The sequence below is a fragment of the Megalobrama amblycephala genome, linkage group LG21 (assembly GCF_018812025.1).
Source record: "Megalobrama amblycephala isolate DHTTF-2021 linkage group LG21, ASM1881202v1, whole genome shotgun sequence".
Classification (NCBI taxonomy): domain Eukaryota; kingdom Metazoa; phylum Chordata; class Actinopteri; order Cypriniformes; family Xenocyprididae; genus Megalobrama; species Megalobrama amblycephala.
In genome coordinates, this window is record NC_063064.1 from 21,958,413 (window position 1) to 21,977,881 (window position 19,469).

At 37.2% G+C, this 19,469-nt stretch overlaps 1 protein-coding gene across 2 annotated transcripts in view; it reads right to left on the reverse strand.

Annotated features, from left to right (window-relative positions):
* foxj3 (forkhead box J3) overlaps nucleotides 1–19,469 on the reverse strand; it is a 95,711-nt gene that overhangs the window by 20,497 nt on the left and 55,745 nt on the right. For both annotated transcript variants that reach the window (XM_048173461.1, XM_048173460.1), the window contains exons 3-4: nucleotides 10,436–10,510; nucleotides 3,092–3,175 (exon numbers count right to left, since the gene is read on the reverse strand). In XM_048173461.1, the coding sequence (XP_048029418.1) occupies nucleotides 3,092–3,175; nucleotides 10,436–10,510 (159 nt within the window). The remainder of the gene's footprint in view (nucleotides 1–3,091; nucleotides 3,176–10,435; nucleotides 10,511–19,469) is intronic.

Consider the following 19,469-nt stretch of genomic DNA (forward strand, 5'->3'; position numbering starts at 1 on the left):
TGTGGTTGAAACACTGAATAGTTGTGATAAATGCCAAGCACCGAGTGCATCCGTCTCTGTGCACGTGCCCGCCCCCAGAGGGGAGGGGCGATTACTCGAGTACTCGTTAGAATAATCAAATGATTACTCGATTACCAAAATAATCGTTAGCTACAGCCCTATTATCAAGTATATCACTCAATAAAAACATGGCTTGAGAGCATGCACACCTTCAATGTGTGAGCGTGATGTAGCCAGTTAAGGCCCGTTCACCCTGTTCTAAAAGAAATGGCTCTAAATATAAAAGAATAGCACTGTCCACACCACAGCTATAACGATAACAATATAGAGAAATTATATCGATAAGATGGGATCACTTTCAGAACGATTTTTTCTTCCAGCTGTTGAACGATAAAACACTGACAGCCACCGCTGTTTGACAATTCATAAAATGAGATCATAATGCCAGACTAGCAAACAGTGTAATATAAAATTAACTCAGGTATCTAGTGCTAGTTTCAACAACATTGTCTTGCTTCCTTTGAAGTTGCAGTGAAAAAGATTAGGTTATGTTTTTTATTCCACTATATTGACTTCATCAGGTAAGGTCGAAACATAGAATGCGAGGACATCTGCTGGTTAAAGCCATGTAAATGCAACAAGAACAGCAAAAACATGTTGTACACACTTTAAAACCGCAGAGCGTGAGCTTGGAATAAACAGATAGTTATCGTTCGTTGGTGTGAACGCAAATATAGTTATTGTTCTTGGTGTGAACGGGCCTTTAGAATGTCTTTAAAACTATATTTTGGGGCCAAAGAATGCCCCTCTGTGTTTTTGACATTTATATCATATGATATAATTAACCATACCACACAAGCAAGAATGCCATTTTTCCTGAATATCAGCACAATTGTAAATGTGATAAATGTGATGTTGACTTTATTGATTAAATGTACTAATTTGACAAAACATGATGCATGTGTCTAATGCGATTATAAAAAAATGCCCTTATAAAAAGGTAAAAATGCCTCTGGAAATCAAGTTAAGAGGACAATTTTTGCCCCTTAATGGAAAAGTTAAGTTGCTATGAAATAACCACCGCCCAGAATATAAAGGATATGAAAAGCTTCAGGGTCATCCGACATTTGTGCTTGTAACCGCAATTTAGTCACAGTTTAATGCCCTGATAAATAACATGCTATTTTCCTCTATACGTTTTCTTGTAATGGTTATATGTCTAAATGTCTTAAAACCCAGCCCCTTGCTCTCACTATAGCTGAACTCTTTTGGTTCGCCTGCCTCCGATCCACAACGCGGGGCCGGACAAAATGATGCAAGATGCCTCTGAGCCAGGTCAACCTCAGAGGCCGGCGTCGAGTGCAGCCGAGTTGTATATTCTGGTGAGCGTTGCTCATAAATAATGGAAGGAAAAAGCTCTGGCTGAAAATAACCGGCGTAGAAATTCTGCATTAATTGATGTTTGCTAAAAAATGACTGCAGAATGCAACGTATGTAAAGGCTGCCTGGGGCACAGTTTATTAATAAGCCGGACCCCCTCTACAAGATAAACTGAGCCGCACTGAGTGAGACAGCTATATAAAAAGATATAAGCGCGCAATCAGCAAACCTGTGCACGGCACGACTGTAAAGCACCGACTCAGACATGAAACAAAGCCAGCGTTCTCAACTCAGTCCCGTCTCATTCCTTTTCTATCAACACACTAAGCCCATGCTGTCACATATTTCTGGCCTCACAAAAAGCTATAATGAACACAGGCAACATCATGCTAAGATGGGCTACCTGCATGCTAATGCTAAGGGGGAAAAAGACTTGGGCAATATCTTTATTCTGGAAAAAAATCTTCCAATGACAAATCAATGTCAGACTATATAAACAGTAAATCTTATGTGAGGTTGGTTGGTTTTGTTTGTTGTTCTTCCCAAAAGATAAAAACGTGTATGAGCCTTCAGCACATTACATAGTTTTCTGCTGACCGTTTAAGTTTGAAAAGATGAACTAGACTAATAAGCCTACATTTTCACCACAAAATTAGATTTCTGTACAGAAATACAGAAATCTGTTTTTACAGCAAGGACCCATAACCTCACACATTGAAAAACAATACAACATAAACAATGTAAAATATATTTTAAAACAAACAAAACTCTTGTGAATGTGTATCTTTACGTAGACATTGACATAACATCAGTCAGTGAGCTAATCGGATGTTAATTCAATGACCATTCTAATAGACGAGTGAGACTAATTCAAACAAGTCTGTACATTTTTGAGCACCTCACTAAAATAACCGACTCTGTGAATCATGTAGCCCTGAAGAAAATGCATTAAAAGACTGGTCTCTATTTATTATCTTTGAAATGCTTGAGCTTTTAATCGCATCTCATCGCATTCAAACTGCAAACTTAAATCTTAGGTAAAAACATTTCTTTTTCCATGGAACAGTAGATTAATGATTCTCAACTAGGGGCCTCAGAAAACTCCAGAGGGGGCCTCAAGATGGCTTAAAGGTGCCCTAGATTCAAAATTTGAATTTACCTTGGCATAGTTGAATAACAAGAGTTCAGTACATGGAAAAGACATACACTGAGTTTCAAGCTCCATTGCTTTCTCTTTCTTATGTAAATCTCATTTGTTTAAAAGACTTCCGGATAACACCAACTGTTGCGTAACAGTCGGGGTGTACGCCCCAATATTTGCATATGCCAGCCCATGTTCCCAACATTATGAAAGGCATTAGACAAGGGCAGCCAGTAACGTCTGGATCTGCACAGGTGAATCAAAAAAAAAAAAGAATCAAAAAAGTTTGAGAACTAAAAACACTGTCAACATCACTATGCCACAACCACAGCATCAAGTGAAGTTATGGTGCAAATCAGTGACATTGAGCTTGAACTGGGAGAGTGAGAGACTCTGTTTTTTGCTCTTTGATCACTCCCAGACTCAAAGTAATGAGCTGAGTTTGGCCTGAGAAAGTCTGTAAGCCTGAAAACCGACCACCAGGGGGTCTCGGAGCACGCACATAAACAAACACGTACACACACACACACACACACACACGCCGAAAACATGCGTACAACTTTCACTCACCCGCTCTCCAGACCGTGGCCTCTTCTTGGGTCGTGTGGGCAGCGTGTCCTCCTTTGGATTTGTGTCGATTGCCCAGTAAGAACCCTAGAAACAGGATAAAGATGGAATATTAGCTCCAAAGCAAGTTATCATATTCTAAAATAGTGGTCAACTTGAAGCCATTCAATAAAACTTTCATAAAAAGCCAAGCATGATAACCAGCAGGGTTTCTAGGAGAGAAACTTCTGTAATCAGATACTGGGCGCGTTCGCCATCAAACATGAACAACTTTTAGTTCATCAAAGTTTCAGCGAGCTCATTTGTAAGCCCATCACGTCTTGAGGTCGTTCATGGAGCTATATGTTAAGGTGCAAAGAAGTTTGGAACTTTCACTACAGCCGTTTCTTGTGCTCGCTTGCTCTCGCTTGGCATTTCTCCTGAGCCTTGGCAGAGGCAGGTAAAATGTTAAGCCCCTCCTGAAGCCCCTCTTCCTCAGCCGCAGGTTTATCGATTGCTCCTGTTCAGGGCTGGACACAGAGGTGTTGGATTTCTGGTCAGGTCTGAGCTCTGATAATCAAGCAGAAAATAGCACACCTTGGTTTGGGGCTGCTGGTATCCAAGCACCCAAGACCCTGGCTGAATAATTTATCTTTGCATTATTCCTGTTTAATTTATTTTTCAATAGTGCTGCTCTACCCAGAAGCTAAAGGCAACTCTAGCAGGCAAGTTAGGCGAAAAGAAAAAGAAATTAACCTCCAGGCTTGGGTTTTATTTTAAAATATTTCATATTATATGGGATAAGATCTCAATTGTCCAGAGAGGGTGCGATCAAGACCTTTAAAATTACTTGTGCACAGCTTGTGCATGCACCTAAGCAAAGAGAATAATTGAAAATCACCAAAGGATTTGTCTAGACAGCATGCTTCAGGTTCCTCAAACATTCGGCTTTCAAAAGCATTGATAAAATGATGTAAATTTCTGCATTTAAACAGCAATACAGCACAGGTTAGAAGCCACGGAATGGCAATGAGCAAAGCTCCGGCACTCGAACCGTTTTCCGCAGTGTCCCTTCCTTAAAAGAACTCATTGTCTCTGTTTTAACGCTTGTATGTTACAGCAATTTGTTATTTAAGTGCGATGACAGCTTCAAAACAATCTGACCAATCACAATGCTTGCAGCAATATCACACCTTGCTTTAACATGCCATTTTTGGCATTTGAAGCAGTGTTAAAAAAAAAAAAACAGCCTGATGAAAGGAAGTGACATAATTAACATTAATCAAATGATAAACTAGGCATTCAAATTATAACATTAATGAATGCAGATCACTTTGTGGCAGTCAACCAAAGTCAGTCATTACAGCCATTATTTAATCGCCACAATCTTCAATAAGAGCCTCATCTAATCTTAATCTTAAATCACCAATTCAATATTTATATATCCGAAAGCGAATTGTAGTAGAAACATAATTACGTCATTCATTTATATTATAAGGTTGTTATTATAAAAACTGCCTTATGTGCAATTTACATGTTGTACAGTGCAGTTGTTAATTTTAACATTATAGTAATTTGCCAACTAACAGGGTTCCCTGTATAGTTTACAGAATTAGTTTTAGATTAGCTTTTTTTTTCTTGAGAAAATGTACTGTACCTGATATATCCAAATGAATCAATACCAAATTGAACTGATTCAAGATCAGAACTGAATGCAAGCTTGTAAATTGAATCAAATTGTGAAATTTGTGCCAATACCCAGCCCTAATTTTTAACTTACCACTGACTTAACACAACATCAAAAGCATATACTGACATTCAGAAAATAAATAATCATATAACACATATCTATTGTATGGAAATTAACAACAACGCAATGACACTTGAGCTGAGTGGTATGCTGATGCGAGTCGTGCGAAAGGGTCTTAAGTTTCTTTATATATATTCTAATGTAGCATGAGTAGCCTAACAATATTAAATGATACATTTAATGAGAGCTCCCACACACTAAACAGACTAGATAAGTACAGCTACTCTCCAACAAATCGTTTAACAAACACTGAAACATGATCTTCACCCTGCATCGCCATTTTCATATTATATTCCAGCATTAGACCATCAGAGTTCATAACATGCAGGACAATCTCACTGTATTAAACACCCTCATGTTTGTGATTTTAATTTAAATTATCATGTTCCTGTAATTGATGTAGTGACGCCGAAGGACAGCTGAAGGTGACTGAGAATGCTGGGAGTCTGTTAGACCTAGCAGATGTAATTGAAATTAAAACTACTGCAAGACACTTTCACTGTGGAAGGGGAGGCTGAGTATCATTCCTTTTAATTAGCAGAAAAATCTTGAAAAACTCAAAGCCCTTGGGAGGGGAGTATCTGTAGGCTGCAACACAATCTCTAGAGAGAAAGCAACGTTTAAAGAAATCCATGAAAGGAGAGTTTATATGAATCTGAAACACAGGGCAATACAATTTTGTAAAAGATTAAATCTTAAATCTAAAAAGATTGTGTCAAGGTTACTTCTTTAGATTATGAACTCCGTTGAACCCTAAAATGAGCAGCTGTTAATGCAATCAACTAAAGAACATTAACAGTCTACCCTTACAATGGCCATCCAAATTACGTATTAAAAAGATAGTTCACCCAAAAATTTTAATTTTGTCATACAAAACACTATACATGTATTCATTTAGTAGACATTTTATCCAAAGCCACTAATAAATGAGGGAAATATATTGTTTACTATATACCAGCATTCAAAATTTATTTTTTATTTTTTTAAAGAAATAAATACTTTTGAGCGAGGATGCATTAAATTGATCAAAAGTATCTGTTAAAACATTTATAAAGTTACAAAAGATTTATATTTCAAATGATTTGTTCTTTTTCTATTCAAAGAATCAAATTTTCAGCATTATAATGATAAGTAATGTTTCTTACACACAAAATCAGCATTAGAATGATTTCTGAAGGATCATATGACACTGAAAACTGAAATAATGTCTGTTTTAATACATATTAAAATGTATTTAAAAAGTAAAGAGTTAATTTAAATTGAAATAATACTTCACAATATTAGTGTTTTTACTTTATTTTTGATATTGTTTGGAGTTGGTAACATTAGTCTTTTAATGCTCACCTAGCTTACATTTATATGATCAAAATAAAGTAAAAATTGTGAAAAACAGCTGCTGTGATGATTTATTGGAAAATGACTAAAAATCTGGTTTGTAATGAAAATAATCAGTATGAGACCGTCTTAACACAGGCTAGACCTCCCTGACCAAAAGTCTACTCAAGGGCAAACATGACTGTATCTGCCCCAAAGTTCGGCCTTCCTCATTCTCAGCAGCTGCTGTGGATCACAAAGGTGAAGTGAACAATCGTTTTTGCCATCTCTGAGAAACACGCCTCAGTTACTATCTCGCACAAACAGCAGGGTCCGTATTCCTGCCGTATTACAATATTGATGGAACATATCAAGAGAGCCCTGCTCAGCTTTGAAGTTCTCCTTCCAGGGGGGAGGGCTGTGTGGAAGGAGGCAAATTCCAAATTGAACATTAGGGATGCAAGCATGTTGGCCGTGCATTTGGAATAGAATCCATCCAGCGATAGATTATTTTGTATTTAGTGGAGCACATCCCAGGAGTGTCAATATCAGAGGATTACACCAAAACATGAAATTAGCATTCAGTCCCCATCCCCTGCATGCCTCGGCTCTTCTCTTTATGTCGCGCTGTGAGTGTATGTGCGTGAATGTGCTCGCACAAGATGGCTGAGGATACAGAGAAATGAGCAAGCATTTGTGACGACAGTACTATGTGGAGAAAAAAACAGGTTAACTGGTGTCCATCGATGTTGTATTGATGCACATTGTCAGGGCTCCAGACAAAAAAAATTCATTAAGGAGCCATTGGCTCCTATAGGGGGAAAAAAAACAGGTGCCAAATAAATTTAAGAGCCACACAACAATGAACTTAAAATTTTCAATCACTTACTTTTAGTCATTCTGTTGTGTTTATATATCTCCCCTTTACAGTTTCAGCATTTTCATCTCGTGATTTTTCTGGGAAATGAATGTCACTATTTTCACTTAATCTAATCGGATTCAATATATTAACAAAAACTATATTAGTATTAAGTGAACATACAGTTTTTGTTAATATTTTGAATTCAATTAGATTTTTATATTTTCTGCTTTCATTTTTCGTTAAGTCAATAATTTTTTTGTTTTTAGTTTTATTTTTTGTTGTTTTTAAACATGTCTGTATAGTTTGTATACATTTTTATTTCAGTATTAACATTTTTAGTTAACTATAATAACCCTGATGCTAGTAAAATCTTTATATTGAATAATATGTGTCAAATAATGTTCTGAAACTACAACAGTTTACTTTGAATTAAATGAAAATATAAATATATGGAAATAAGTATATAAATATATTAAACTTGGTTTGTGTAACCAAATAACAAAATGGAAATTGATAAATATACTACTTGACTTTGATTAATAAACAGGCCGAAATACAGGGGGACTCTTATTTTGAAATGGCTGTGCTTCACTTTTGCTGCTCAATTCAAGTTCAGATGAGGAAGATAAAAAAAAAAAATATTACAACCATTTACAAAACATTATAGTATAAAGAAAACGTCATAATTGATCAGCATTATTTATAAGCAATCGGTTGACAAATGTGCGCTAATCATTGATTTTGATTTGATTTCATTTATTTAATGAAATGAATGTTAATAACAACAATAGGGAGTATTGCGATTTGTTTTTCCATCCACAAAATATAAGACGCCTTAAAATGATCATTTAAACTCTTGTTATACTTTTTAAGGCACTGAAGACTTTTAATGACCTTAAATTTATGTGATGATCATGAGCGGAGTGGAATAATGAAAGTGATCAGCATGATTGATGTTCAAAATGGTAAGCACGCACTGCATTGTGTGTATCTGCAGTCTGCAGAGCCGGTTTTCCCTTTCGAGTGAGGAATATAGACGAATATATATGAAGAAATAGGCAGTTGTCTCCTTTACGCAGGTGCAGAACGGTGCGTTCAAATACAGCTTTTTTTTTTTTGCACCGACGCAGGCGACGCGAGGCAACAGCAGCCGGCTTTCATCAGCGCTAGTTCTTTGGTGTCGGTTTGCTGTGTGATATATTTCCCAACCCGTTCATATTTTGTCAGTGAAACTTTCACAAGCAGCATCTCATTTAATTATGTCAACACAACAAATTATGTGATAGGCTACTGGTCATAGAACACGCAAATACAGTCATAACGTGTGAATTTGTATGGACGTCAATGGCGACCTGAGCAAAAATATCACTCGCAAATTGATATTCTGTGTCGCAAATGCGACCGTTTTAGGCACAGTCTGGAGCCCTGATTGTATATATTTCTGAAAAATAAACAGGTGTTATCAGATGTGTAAATATATTAGGGGTGTAATGGTACACAAACATGACGGTTTAATTTGTACCTCGGTATTGAAGTCACGGTTCGGTACGGGTTCGGTACAGCAGGGGGGAGAAAAAAATAAACATAAAATTGCTTAATTTTTCTTTAATTTTAATTAAACAGTGGTTTATTGAATAAACTCTCTCTCTCTCTCTTTAAATAAATTAAATTATAATTAACATTTTCTTAAGGATAAAAAATCTATCTCAGCTAATGCTGTAAACTACATACAGGGAGCACTTTCTTGCACATTACTATAATTTTAAAAGTTACAATTAACAACAGAGTCCAAACTATTAAAATTCAGTTGCTATTTTAAGATATAATAGCACTCAAATAATAATTTAAAAAAAACATGTAAATTGCACAGATTTTGCATTAACTCCTAAATCTAATTATAAAATTATTTCTCTAATTCATTTTTGAAATATAATCATTTACACAATTACTGTCCTAACTTGTTCTCATGACAAATTTATTTAAATATTATTAAATAATTAAGACATTACTAACAGTAAATTTAATGAATATATAAGCTAATATAGTGCATATATTTAGTGAAATGCTCCCTTCTAGAGTTCATTTCTCTAGTGAACTAACATGCTGTGGACATTAAATGACTTGCCTGAGGTAAATGTGAGATGACATTCTCAAGCTGTTTTATTGATGTCTTTCCGCACTTGAAACACTGGTTGAGAGATTACACTCATATCTAGGGTGCGTCAAAACTGGAAAATGCTGCCTTTGGAGGACACATTTCTAGGTAGGAAGGCATCAAGGCACGTCCGAATCCAAAGTTAGCTTCACTTCCTGTTTCCTGAGATACCTTCATCTGATCGATTTTTGAAGGCAGCATAGATGTATCCTTAGCTGCCTTTGATATCCCACAATCCTGTGCTTTACATTCTGTGACAGTTCAGCTAGAAAAATAAAGATGGCGTCCGAAAGTTACGTTTGCTGGTCAGTTTGTGTGTAAATCTATGTTTTTGACCAACATTTTCCACTTTTGATGTCATTTCTAGCGAGAAATTACTACTGTAGTAATTAAATATTTGTTTAGTTTTCAGCAAAGCTCGCACTGTTTTGCGGTAGATCATTAAACGGTTACGCTGCCTCAGAAGTTTGTCCGAAATCAGTTTCGTGAGGTGCCTTCATGCACAAACGCTGTCTTACAAGTCATTGCCTGATAGGGCAGCGAGGCAACAAGTCAGCTGCCTAGGTTTTCGGATGCAGCCCTAGATAGTCTGTTCTTCTTCTGCGCTTTTTCCTGTTGTGGTGGTTAGCAAACAGGGCTGCAATGGCGCGAGCGCCCCCTTTTGGATTGGACTGTAGATTGCCTGTGACTGACTGAATTTGTCATCTAACTGCATGAACCGAACTGTGACGTCCGTGCTGTTCAGTATAAATGTGATAAAAATATTATATATAATAAAATATACATGATATTTTTATCACATTTATTCATCCCGATATATATATATTATATTATTATACATATACACACACACGTATGTGCACATGCATATGCACATATAAATATACAGTGTTCTGCACTCTGGCCTACACATGAATTCGTTTGGGCTGTTTTAGCTCAGACAGGCCGGGCTAGCAGCATGCTGACTGAGGGGAAGCAGGTGGTGGTCTGCCCCTCTCTTGCAGGAAGTGCCGGGCTGAAGTGCTTTCTCCTCTACCCGGGAGAGCTCAGACGAGAGCGCTTTTAAAACATTACTGCGAGTGCTCGCTCTCATCTATTTTCACAAGGATATGTATGCATTTTTAACGGCCGAATCTGCTCTGGTAGAGGCATTTTGTATTTAGCAAATGTACAAAGCATTTCTGAATAAAACAGAACTACATATGGAGGTAAGAAGAGAACGCTTACCTTTCCCGGGTCATCTTTGGAGCGAGGCACTTTAAGAAAACACTTGTTCAACGAGAGATTGTGCCGTATTGAGTTCTGTAGGAGGAAAGAGACAGAAATGTTTAGGTTGTTTATAGGTTAATGAGAATCCTGCATGATATTACACTATAATAGTACCTAAAACCCTCATTTACATGCAGCCTATAGCACGCTGTCAGACAGTGCCGTAGCAATCACGAGCGTGTAGGGTCCCTGCAAATAAGAGAATATGAATAAAACACTTGGGTATTATAACCCAGAGCCTGCGTCATCTTTTCAGTGCTATGCAAAGCAACCGGGCCAGAGAAATATATTAAAGAGATTCATCTTGCTGCAGACGACAGCCTCAAAAAAAAAAGAAAAAAAAAGAAGAAAAAAAAAAAGGAAGGACGGTTAGGACGATTGCAGAATATTGAGACTCCTAAACTCAATAATAAAAACTCCTGACTTAACTATTTTTAACGACACAGAGATTTTTCATAACTTCGGAGATTCCCACACGCTCCAATGCACTAAAACTGATGTGACAAAAAACCTTGATAATTCCCATACATGAAGGATGTCCTGAGGTTAATTTAAAAAAAAAAAAAAAAAAAAAGAGAGAGAGAGAGAGATCCAGTTTAACAGCACAGTAATTAATTAATCATCCTGATCCTCAGAGGGAAATGAATTATGCAAATTTTTTTTTTTTTAAACTTACACAATTCTTTAATGAGCAAAAGGTAATTTTTCAGCATGTGAGGAATGAATCAGCAGGAGGCGGCTTGAACGCACATCATGCCTTAATGCTCGGTGTGTTCCAGCTGGAGCTTAGCCAGCCACTTGGCTTAAGACGCTAGAAACGCACTGGTTTTGAAATCATTTGACCAAATTGTATTGACAGATGGGTGTGATATAAAAGCTCTGGGATCTTTGCATGAGCTCGTCTGGTGTGGAACGAGACTGTGAGGGGCTACTGCGAGAGAAACGCTCACAGGAGAGGCGATTAGATGAAAATACTTTCCTTAACTACTACATACTTACATTTAAATTAAATGCACTTATTGTGTACATACATGTTTTTACATTGTACTTATATTTTAAAAATACCTGCATGTAATTACATCTATAATTAATTTCTGCAATTACATTCATACTTACACTGTTGACCTTTCCCTTACACCTAAACCCACCTTTAAACCTACCCATACCACCAAACTTGTCCCTAACCTTACTTGTATCCACTTAATAGCAGCAAAAGTGTTTTGCAATACAATATGAACAGAATAAGTACATTGTACTTATTTTTTTATGCAAGTACATAGTAGCCTCCTAATATAAAGTGGGACTGAAAATACTAAGCAAACACACAATCTAGGTTAATGTGTGATGAATTTGTACAATAGAACGACCGCATAACATCTAACGAGGGCAATAACGGGCCATTTCCACTGGGCCGATCAGGGTTGATTGCAGGAGTGCGTTAGATGTTTAACAGTGGACCGAAGGGAATGACACGTCAAGGTAAGGGAGTCTCCGACTGTGTCAGCAGTACCGCAACCATTAGCGGCAATAAAGGTGAGCTCTGTAGACAGCTGAACCTCAGAGTCCAAGAGATGCATGCATAAAGAAACAATCAAAAAAAAGCAGGTCAGGGCAGTATACTGTATAACCCGCTGCTGAACCGGACGGCCTCTATGCATCTGTCCACAGACCCTAATCTTGTAGCGCATTAAAACTTTAGCAGCCACAGCAACTCTCCACGCTGCAATATCTGAGGTTAGTCAGGCAGACAGCATCACGGTCTCTCTGGAAAAAAACAAACACAATGTCAACTACTTAAGCCTTCTCTGCAATAGTGATGTGCACTTTGGGCATTTTGAATGCTTGAGTACTCGAAAGATATAACAGAAGAGTACTTGAGGTCGGAGAGGGCAGATGAAGCAAGATCTTTTTTATTATAATAAATATGCATCAGACTGTCATGCCTCAACTCAGGGGTTTTGCAATCTTCACGGGTTTCCAACATCACTGATGAAAAGAAACAGATCAGTTTCTTGTTCAAAGTAACGATTCCGTGGCCACCATCTATCAGGTTAGGAGGCGACCAGCTAAGTGGACATGCAGGTCAGACAGGCAAGTCTCTTTCCCTGGCTGTCACGTTTTTGCTTTTGTCCTCCACTGCTTAAACTTTCCTCTCCCTCTCTCTTCTCGGTCTCTCCCTCTTTCTCTGCTGGGGGCCGGAGGGTTCAAGGCTGGCTCAGCAGGGCTCCTGCAGACAGACACGGCTAATAAGCACTACTGCACCAGTCCAGTCTGTCTCCAACTCTCTATCAGGGGAACTAACCAGGAGAGCCGCAGGGCCAGCTGCCATTCTGACACACTGAGTTTGAGAGTGTGTGTGTGTATATATGAGAAAGAGAAAAAGAAAGAGAAAAGGATTGACCAAGAGAAATTCAGATGTGACAGCTTATGTGTGTAGAAGCCCACTCCGAGTTTATCAGATGGATCCTGTATAGTGAAAGCTACCAAAACAAATGCATGTAACAAATTCAAAAAACTTTCACAATATAATCAATTTCAAAAGGATAAAAATTAGGTTCAATCCTAAATGTTTTTTTTTTCTCCCTGAATACTGTATTCCACTTGGAAACGTGTCAAAATATAGAAGTGAAATGGGTTGTGAATGCTTTTGTGTGTATAAGACAGATTATTCATGATGGCATGAAGTGCTACTATGTCTTACATCTTTGCACACTTAAGGTAGGACATGTCTAAATTCAGCAGAGTGGCTTGCTTGTCAGTGAGCTATATAAGAGACACTTTTTTCCCTTTTCTGACCCTGCTTTCAACCAGGAAATTGAATTTTACTTTTTGATGAGTTACCAAACTGGTGTTTGCATTAGATATCACTACATATTAACAAGCATGTCCTCTCTCACAGCATCTTTACGTGCACATTTCTGGTGTGAAACCAAAGGTTGGCAGGTCACTAACGGACATAACAACTGACTTACAAAGTGTAGAAATATTCCACATCACATAAAATGATGTGCAGCTAACACTGCTGACTCTGAATATCTTATGCTTGATTGCATAGATTACAGCTGGAGCTCAGAAGCACCGCAGTGCAGTGAAGTGATGAAGAGGAGGAAGAGAGCTGTAGGAGTCATCGAGGATGAGGAGCTACAATAAGAGGGTCAGACACTGAGCTCTGTGGGAGTGCCTGTCCATTACTGTCTCGGTGGGCTGAGATGTACCTGCGTTCCACAGCGGGAGCGCTCTCTCGTAACCCCCCACACAAACGCGCCCTCTGACAGTTAGTGGACCCATCCGCCCACTCGCCCCTGGCCTCTCGCCCACCTCTTCCAACACGACAGAAGGGCAGGCGGGGGAAAGTGGGTCAGACTGACCTCCTCATCCCGAGTATCAAGCGCTCAGCGTGAGTCAAAGGGACAGGCCGTGTCGCAGCGGAGTTCTTCATCAAGGACATACCGCAGTTCCCTGCTTTCTCGGCCCAGGGAGCCCAGGTTACAACAGAACCATCCCATCAGTGCCCGCAAATCCAGCCTGACATCCTCACTCTACATACAGCGACACAGAGGGGGACTTTAAATTATGGCAGGGTTGGCCAAGAAACCGATGATGACTTGATCACAAGATAAAACACATTTTAACGTCTGAAGGTCTCTATATGGCAAAGTGGAAATACACAGCCAATTCATGTCAGGCTATTATTGTGCTGTAACTGAAAAGCACAATACAACACAAGCAGTATGCTTAATTTCACAATTCATTCCAGCCCACATAAAAATATCCAGTCATATATTTTACCTTTTATGAACCCATTCTACTAAAAATATTATACAAAGAAATAATAATCTTCATTTCATTCCTATAGGATGTTTATATATATATATATATATATATATATATATATATATATATATATATATATATATATATATATATATATATATATATAGTTTTGATTCCTAAAGCAGCATTTAAAAAAACAACTATCATAAAAAATATAGGTTTAAATTTACCAAAGATTTTCTTTTTTCATTTATACTATTATAAGTCTTTTCTATTATAATATTCTATATATTCCATAATATATTGTGTAAAAAAAGAAATTACTGAATAAACCTACAGACAAACGAATAGTACATAAGTTAGCGAAATATATATATATATATATATATATATATATATATATATATATATATATATATATATATATATATATATATATACACACACACACACACACACACACACACACACACACTTTTATAAATAATATATATTTGCTATATAAAAGAACAACATAAAATTCATTCATTTTTACACAATATATTATGGAACAAAGAATGAAATAAAAGTAAAAAAATCTTTGCTAAATTTCAACAACAACAAAAAAGAATGAATTCATATAAAACATGCAGGCATATGTAACAACTTCAATAATGTTTCATAAACACCTATATGATGGGTAAAATAAATAAATCTAGCATCTCAACACACAAAGCAACCAGGTATAATGTGATACGTGTATGACCTTAGCTTGAATTGATAATCTTGGGGCATGTGTCTAGCCACCAATCAAAATAATTTTCAGCACAATGCCTCATTATTATGCGAGAGGTGCGGGGGAAAAAACAACAAGGTTGATCGAGTGAGACAGAAAGGAGTGTTTCAATACTCCAGGGCATGGAGGACATCCCATACACAGCCAGGAATTCCCTGCATTCCTCCTTAAACGCTGTGTCTCTTTTCTGTCCAGTGTACTCGTTCCCACCCATCCCATACAGTATTTTATGTCTTCTCTCCAATGCTTTCAATATCATTGACATATGGGCTTTTCTGCAAACCGCACTCAAGTTCCCTCACCCACTGCAGTTCCTGACAAGCCTTTTGCAAACACAGAGATGTACGCAGGCATTTCTTAAGCTTGCAATATCTCTACACAGGTTAGGGAATGTAGCACATTGGCAGACTGTGTTTGTAGTGGGTGTGGGAAGATGATGGAGCTGGGTTTTTTTTCATGTATGGTGAGAGGAGGCACAAACGGTGCCCTTAACCGGACCCGAGGTGGAACGCACCATCCAGCTCGCAGACTAAACCTGCAAAAATATCCTCCACCTTTGACGGACAAGCCATGCGGCTGCTGCCTGGAACTGGATGCAGTGAGGTTTTAATCCACTTAGAGCATGGAGAATCCCTCACCCTCGGCCACAGTGATGAGGACAGCATGACTGAGTGTGAGAGAGGCAGGAGCTGATAAGGCGCTAAGATGTGGGGGCCTCTTGTTAAATGAATAAGAGGAAGGCATCATACTGGAGCTGTACCTGAAGTCTGGCACTGTTTAAACCTACTATTAACAACAGTCTCAGGTGATCCTAGCACAAAAAAAGCCACTAAATACAAGAAATATAAAATCACTATAATGACTGGAATACAAAATTACACTCTAAAAACGCTGGGTTAAAAACAAACAAAGTCAAATGAGCATCAATTGGGTTGTTTTAACCCAGCGGTTGGGTTAAATGTTTGCCCAACCTGCTAGGTAGTTTTATTTAACACAACTATTGTTTAAAAATTACTGTATTGCTTGCTTAAAATGAACCCAAAACAAAGGATGACTATTCATTCAGATTTTCTTTCCGAGATAGGCAGGCTTTGTCACCCAAGGTACTTTTAAAGCAAAGAGAGCTTTATGTAAGCAAACATAAAAACATGTATTGGCACTTCAGACTACTTACAATACAAATGCAATGTTGTCACATGTTTTTCTGACTTCTTCTGAATGTGCTTTTGCGTTAGACCCATTGCTTCACACCCATTTCCAACACATTATAAACAGATTTTTAATGGAAAAAATGCTTAAAATGTTTCCAAATGAAATATTCAATACTTTACATCGCTGTAATAAATCACTTTATAATAAGCTTCGATTCATTCACTTTGATTAAGGCATTAGGTAGCATTTATTAATCGTGGTTATTCATTACAAATACTAATACATATTTATTAGTTAGTTCAAGATAACTTATGCACCAACTATTATAAACCAATTGAAACTTACTGTAAAGTGTTATTAATATGGATATACTTATGTAAATAAACAACTTAAAGTGCAAACCCCTCAAAATGCAAGTATTGTTAAAGCAATTTACAATTGATTATTATTAAAATACTTAGACCATGCGATTAGATCACTAAAAACTTATCTCAATATTAGAAATGAATGGGCCTCTGAGCACTGATACCTTAGTGTTTTTACTATACATCCGTTTTATGAAAATCCAAGTTATTCATTGTATAAACGGCTGACAATCACCTGAGAGAAAGCACACCAAAGCAGAGCAAAACGGCATTTCTAACTTCAGCTTCAAGACAAACAGCCCAAATCAAGCAGCAATGGATGACTAGTTTAACGATTTCCCAACTTCATTTTTCATGGACTTCAAAGGTATTTGATCTCTTTTCTCTTGGCATCTAGTAGCAGTGTGTTGGCATGCAACATTTTTAAAGCCCATTCGTTCTCTGATCTTTACTCACTTATATGTCGTTTTAATAAAACATGAAGATTTTGCTAGCTGCAGCAAAAATGAAAGCCAAGGTGAAAACCACAATAAACATAAAGAGCCCCATTACACTGAGATCTGAATAGCTCACAATAAGAACAAGTCGAGAAGCGGTGCGGTCAATACCGGCGTGATGTAATGCCGCGTGCGGCGTACTCAGTGAAGTATTGCGATAATTAAAATTTGCAGATGCTGTACAAAGTAATATAACACCTTGGGGAACTGACTAATTCAGAGTTTAAATTAAACCCATCTTTCATGTAAAGTATGTTAATTTATAAGACTAATAATACATGAGTACCATGGTAGGTGAGCCCTGAACAGATACTAGACAATGCATGCAGATGATGGCACTGGGTCTTTTTGGGAATATTTTTCATCTTGACCACATTTATATATATATATATATATATATATATATATATATATATATATATATATATATATATATATATATATATATATATATATATATATATATATATATATATATATATATAAAAAAAAATCTAATTTAGGAAACCTTGAGGACAGAGCCCGTGACTGTGTCAAATATCAAGTGCAAGTCTCTGTATTTCTTTGAAAGACACAGAAGTGTTGATGGAATAAATAAATAGCCTTAATAACCTCTTTAAGCATCTTGAGAGTCTGGCTGCATGATCCTCTTATTTATAAAGAGGTGAAAGTGGCAATGAAAGCCTTCCAAATGGACTTCCTCCTCTACATAAGAGTGTAGCTACTTTGCAAACTAAACTGAAAAGTTTTCAATAGAAAAAAAAACCTGTTAGAGACTGTGTCCAGGGTTCAAAAAGAGACAAAGGATGACTATTCATTCAGATTTTCTTCCCGAGTTAGTCAGGCTTTGTCACCCAAGGTGCTTTTAAAGTAAAGAGAGCTTTAAGACCCGAGCCATTTCATTCGACCTGACCTCTCTCTGGAGATTTCAAAAACCCTCTGTATCATTTTCTACATGTGTTCAAGGCTGCAGTACTTTAGTTTAAACAGAGTCCAATTTAAAACAGAAACCGTTTAATAAGGTTTTAAAATGTTTTGGTGAGAAATTCACTTGTGTAATTCTGACTAACAGGTCATAAAAAGACACTTGTCTAGAGAGTTTAACAAATTTTCTGTAAAGCTGCACTTTTAGCATGGCATGCTCATACTTCAGTGCTGAGAGCTCAACAAAAAGAATTTTCTTAATTTTCTGATAACCTTGAACCTTTGAATCCTGCCTTGCTTGATGGCTCTGGTTTAGAGAGAAGATATTCAGAGGATTAGCTTGACTGAATTCTTTTCCGCTCTGTAGTCATTGGTAAACAAAACAAAGAAAAATGTCCTTCTAAACTACAGCTAGATACTTGCTAGGGCTGTACGATATATCTTTTTGGCATTGAAATCACAATTTGCGCATCCGCGATAGTCACATCGCAGGATGTGCAACGTCTTGTATAGGGATCGTTAATCCGTACAGACCAGACACCACGGTTCAAAACGCAGGCGATTCTCTGATTAATTGCAAAGTTTGACCATCATACAATTAAAGTTTATCGTTTGAATGTTTTAGATCCTGTCAGTTTAAACATTCAAGCGATTTTAAACCATTTCAGCGCACAAAGCAGCAAAAGAGAACTCAAAATTGGATCCACGCTGCACATTCGGTCTTAAAGTGACAGCAGCCCCTGCTGCTTTCTGTGTCGTGAATGACAAAGAGAAAAATCACTTTTGTTGTTTTAAAGGAACACTACACTTTTTTTGAAAATAGGCTCATTTTCCAACTCCCCTAGAGTTAAACAGTTGAGTTTTACCATTTTCGAATCCATTCAGCAGATCTCCGGGTCTGGCGGTACCACTTTTAGCATAGCTTAGCATAGTTCATTGAATCTGATGAGACCATTAACATCTCGCTCAAAAATGACCAAAGAGTTTTGATATTTTTCCTATTTAAAACTTGACTCTTCTGTAGTTACATCATGTACTTAGACCGACGCAAAAGTGCCAAAACAATATTGTTTGAATTTCATAGTAAAATTGACAATTTGATATCTAAGACATCACATTAGGCTTGACAGATCGCTGTTGCTGCCTCAGATCAAGCAAAGCTGCAGCAAGAAGCAGACATGAACTGATCATCTCTTTCACTTTTCTATTAGTTACAGCACATAAAAAACATGCATGAACATCAGAAGGCATGTTAAAATATAACGGACAACAGAAATCCATATGTCCCAAGTAAAAGCTCAATCAGTGTTTTAACCGAGGAAATGAAATATAATATAATATAACATAATATAATATCTCATTCATTACTTCAGCAGATTAGAAATGAATTTCAGAGAGATTAAAGCCTGAGGTTTGGCAGATTTAGGAAAAAGTCTCGTTTCTCTTTATTAAATGTGCTATGGATGGAGAAAAATCAAAGTCAATCAGTACTACGTGCAAAACCT